The sequence below is a fragment of the Manis pentadactyla genome, chromosome 13, assembly GCF_030020395.1.
Source record: "Manis pentadactyla isolate mManPen7 chromosome 13, mManPen7.hap1, whole genome shotgun sequence".
NCBI lineage: Eukaryota > Metazoa > Chordata > Mammalia > Pholidota > Manidae > Manis > Manis pentadactyla.
The window spans coordinates 22,304,577-22,308,976 of record NC_080031.1 but is presented as its reverse complement, the minus strand read 5'-3'; the positions used below and the strand labels follow the sequence as shown (position 1 = coordinate 22,308,976).

The 4,400-nt window shown below is 41.9% G+C and overlaps 1 protein-coding gene across 1 annotated transcript; it reads left to right on the top strand.

The window, feature by feature from the left end:
• The first annotated feature begins 324 nt into the window (after window positions 1–324).
• Window positions 325–1,251, top strand: LOC118915924 (olfactory receptor 4P4-like). The gene has a single exon (XM_036892337.2). It carries the CDS (start codon window positions 325–327, stop codon window positions 1,249–1,251), a length of 927 nt encoding a protein of 308 aa, XP_036748232.2.
• Window positions 1,252–4,400: the final 3,149 nt, after the last annotated feature.

Below are 4,400 nucleotides of genomic sequence, written 5' to 3'. Positions count from 1 at the left end.
ACAACGTTTAACCTTTTAAGTTTTCATTCTGTTGCACGTGGTAAGTCTGAGGCTTTGGGATTGATCAAAATTCCAATTAAATGGTGTTATATGTGCTATTTTTCTGACTATATGACTTCTTTAATGAATTGTACTCTTCTTGTGAGTAGAAAGTGTACATACTCAGTACACTGCTGTACCCTTAGCACTAATTAGAGCGATTGTTTCATAAACAATAATTATCTTTAGTGAATAAACAAGTAACCTTAAAAAAACAATAATTTTAAAAAGTTGATGTTTCAGGTATATAAACTGCCACTTCTAAATGATCAAGCCACAGAAGCAATGGGACATGAGAACATCACAGAATTTATCCTCCTGGGACTCTCTAGAGATGAGGATGCAGAGGTTGCCTGCTTTGTGCTTTTCTCACTTTGCTATATTGCAATTCTCTCAGGAAACCTGCTCATTCTTCTCACCATCAGGGGCAGCCGCCTCAGGGAGCAGCCCATGTACTTTTTCCTCAGCTGCCTGTCCTTCATGGATGTCTGCTTCACCTCCACGGTGGCCCCCAAACTGATCACAGACTCGCTGGCTCAGAGGAAGACCATCTCCTACAACAGCTGCATGGCCCAGATGTTTTATGCCCACTTTTTTGGTGCCACGGAGATCTTCATCTTGGTGGCCATGGCCTATGACCGCTATGCAGCCATCTGCAGACCCCTCCGCTATACGGCCATCATGAGCACACGGGTGTGCTATGCCCTCGTGGTGGCCTCCATTCTCGCGGCATTTATCCACTCAATCCTGCATGTATTGGTCATCACGGTGCTTCCCTTCTGTGGCCCCAATCAGATAGACCACTATTTCTGTGACGTATTCCCCTTGCTGAAGCTGGCCTGCACAGACACTAGCCTTCTGGTCATTGCGATCATCGCCACAACGGGGATGCTGTCCATCTTGACCTTTGTTGCCTTGGTGATTTCCTACATCATCGTCCTGTCCACCCTGAGGACCCGCTCATCCGAGGGCCGCCGCAAAGCCCTCTCTACCTGCGGGTCTCACGTCACTGTCGTGTTCATGTTCTTCCTGCCCCTCATCTTCACCTATGCTCCCATGGCTGATTCGGTCAGTAATGACAAGGTTTTTGCCCTATTTTACACCATGATTGCCCCCATGTTCAACCCTCTCATCTACACACTGAGAAACACAGACATGAAGAATGCCATGAGGAGAGTGTGGTGCCGACACAGACTGTTTGAAGGGAAATGAACTGCTGGTGGTCCAGCCCTTTGCTGGATCTGTTCTATCCTCAGAATCATCAATGCGAACAATAAAGCCAGTGCAGTCGGGATGTGCTGTCATCCAAGGTTACAAGCCTTGAGGAGGAAGCTCTCTCAGCCGTGCTTTTCCTGTTACGCTACTGCCCTGAGGCTGAAGCCAAAGGGAGGGGACCAGACAACCTGCAGGTCCCTTCCAGCTCTGACCTTCTGCCACTTAGGTCTGGCATTCTGGAACATTCTATACTTCATGATCACAGGCAGAGTGTGTATTAAAGAACTTTTATCAGAGGATATTGTAAATACTGCATAGTTGTGTAATTGTACTCTTCTTTAGGACATAGATACCTTGACTGAGACACCTCTCCAGATAAAAAGAGGTGCTAAGCCCTCTATTTTTCGGAGGTATCCATTGTAGTTAAAAAATTAAGCAATGCAAAAATTTACAACTGTTTTGTCAATTTTAACACTTTCACTAACAAATCATGCTTCTAAAATAATGCAGCACATGCCATTAGACTGTCCACACTAAGAGAAACCGTTATGAAGTATTCTTAGTAACCTATTGGTGGTACAGTCCGGGAATTAGAAGTTTCAGATTGGTTGATAAACACCCATTTCAAATTCTATAAATGTAATTCAACGACTGTACTTATAACTTCATTTTAAATTCTTCATGAGTATACAAACTGATGCTTTTGGTAAATAGTTTACCTAGAAAATATTTCACCATATGAAAGGACCTGAGCTCACAAAAACACACAGCTGAACATATGGGTGTTCTGTTTGCATTTAATTAATACTCAAAGCACTTTATGCAGAAGGCATATTTTGAGGGTTTCTTCCACCATTCAAACTAAAAACAGGTTCATCAACTGGGATCATCTTTGGTACATTGAGGAGTTCCCTTATTTGTACAAGGATACTTAAGTAAAAGGACACCTGAGAACTGAGGCCTAGAGAGAGTTTTCACCAACTTTTCACATATGAGACACACAGATCCAATATTTTTCTGGTGCTCCATCCTCTTGACCGCACCACTAAGAAACTGAAATGCATGCACTTCGAGTATTACTGGTGACAGGAATCCAAGTTTTAAGGTGGGCAGTGCCTTTACAGAAATTAGCCAAGGTTGATGAAGGTTTCAGCAGTATTTTTTCTCTTCCAAAATGACCCTAACAGTGTACTGCCTAGAAAATTAAGGAACTTAGAACCTAAGGAGAGGCAGAAAAGTAATGAAGTACACTGAAAACAATATAAGAAAGATGATAGCAGATCAAGTCATGGTTGTGTTTGATGTTGATCTGGTGGCAAATACCTCCTTGTAGGATTGTCCACTTCTGGAAGATGGAATTGAACAGGAATGTGTAGAGCTGCTTAGGCTGATGTCTAATTGTGCTGTTACTGCTGTGTATATAAGCCACATCTTTTGGTAATGAATTAAATGTGCTTATTGTGTCATGTTTACTATGTGTTTTCCCCCAGAAGAAGATGGGACTTTCAGAAGTGTCTTTGAACATGCCTCACATTTATCTTCTGTAAACTCTCTTCTTATAATTTATCAACAAAGGAGGGGTAAAAGGAATCCTCCCAGGCATGGGTAACATTATGCCCCTCCCTTCCTATGTGTTCTCCATGGACAAAGTAGCAGGAGACAGGCTGGCTGCAGAGTTAGGTATTTCTGCTTTGACATTTGTGTGTATAATGAAGGTTATATGCTGTCTCTCATGTCCACTCTCTCTAGCTTGGCCTTTTACACTCTTCCATTAAAAGTAACATGCACTAAAGTTATTAGAAGTTCTATCAATTTAAGAATATGCCTCTGCAAGGAAGGCAGTACAGCACAGAGAAGGCAAGTAGTGATTCTATAGCATCTTAATATGCTGATGGACAGTGACTGTAATGGAGTATGTGGTCTGGACTCGATAGTGGGGGGAATCTAGTAACCATAATATTACTCAGGTTATTTTATATTAATTACACCAAAATAAAAATAATTGAAACTAACAATAAAAAAAGAAATCATAAGAAAAAAAAAAGAATATGCCTCAGAATCGACACTTCTGCAACTTGATCTTGCTGTTCTTGGGTCAGCCAGATGAATAGTGCCATGTGACAAGCCATCTTACCTCTTGGGGCTCATACAATAAGCATTTAATTCTCACTCATGTGTCCATGGGCAGCTGGTGTCAGCCTATATACATTGGGCTTGATTGGCCTTAATTCCAGACCTCGAGGTGGGCTCAGAAATATGCCATGTAGCTCTTATTATTCTTGTCTATAAAGTGGCAGTGTTATCTTAGTCTTTGCTGAAATTGTAGTGTTTGACCAAAGATTGCCTGTTATGCAAGCTCAGCATCATCTCTCTCTCTCTCCATTGTGGATTGAGTTTTTACACTAAAGTGTAAACAGTATTTTGATGATCTGAATCAAGTGATGAAGTTACACCATAGCTCATAATGAAACAGAACCAGCTGGTCCCCATGAAAGAAGTGGACACACCAGGATGCTGTAAAACTGAGGGGTTCCCAGGCAGGTCCCATAAAAATGATGAAGTTCTGGAGACTCTGACAGGTGGTAAATGTTTTAATCTCCTGGATATGCTTAAATGAAAAAGGGCAGCGTATGGAGGCTTGTGAAAGCAATCTTTATATATTCAATTGAGCACTGCATGGTAGCATGTAAGAAAAAGGTAGTTGCTACTCAATGGACAAAAGGAAAACCATTGGTTAGAATTTAGAGACATTGTTTCCACACTGAATTAAGTTAATTCATTCATCTGGAAAATCAGGAGGATTGCCATTTATTTTCATCCACAAGGCTCTAATCCAAGTCACATCTTCCATCTTACAACAGTAAGGTAGTAAAAGTAAAAAACAACAAAACTGCATGGCTGGCAGCCGATTTGGTGATCTCACACCTGTGACATGAGGTGGTGCTGTTGACAGAGTCACCCCAGACTCATGTCCTGAACTGGGTGAATTTTGATTTCTCCCGATTCTTGGTCACCTCCCGCCAAGGAACCAGAAGGAGGTTCCCTGCAGCTCTGACTGGGATAGTTCTGAGGAGCTTTGTGAGCAGGAATATGTTTACACAGTCCCTGGAGGAACCTTGGGTACTACTTCATATATTCTACTTCTT

What these genes read in the sequence shown, in the direction of transcription:
- LOC118915924 (XM_036892337.2), top strand. Translation starts at nt 325, where the DNA reads ATGGGACATGAGAACATCACAGAATTTATCCTCCTGGGACTCTCTAGA.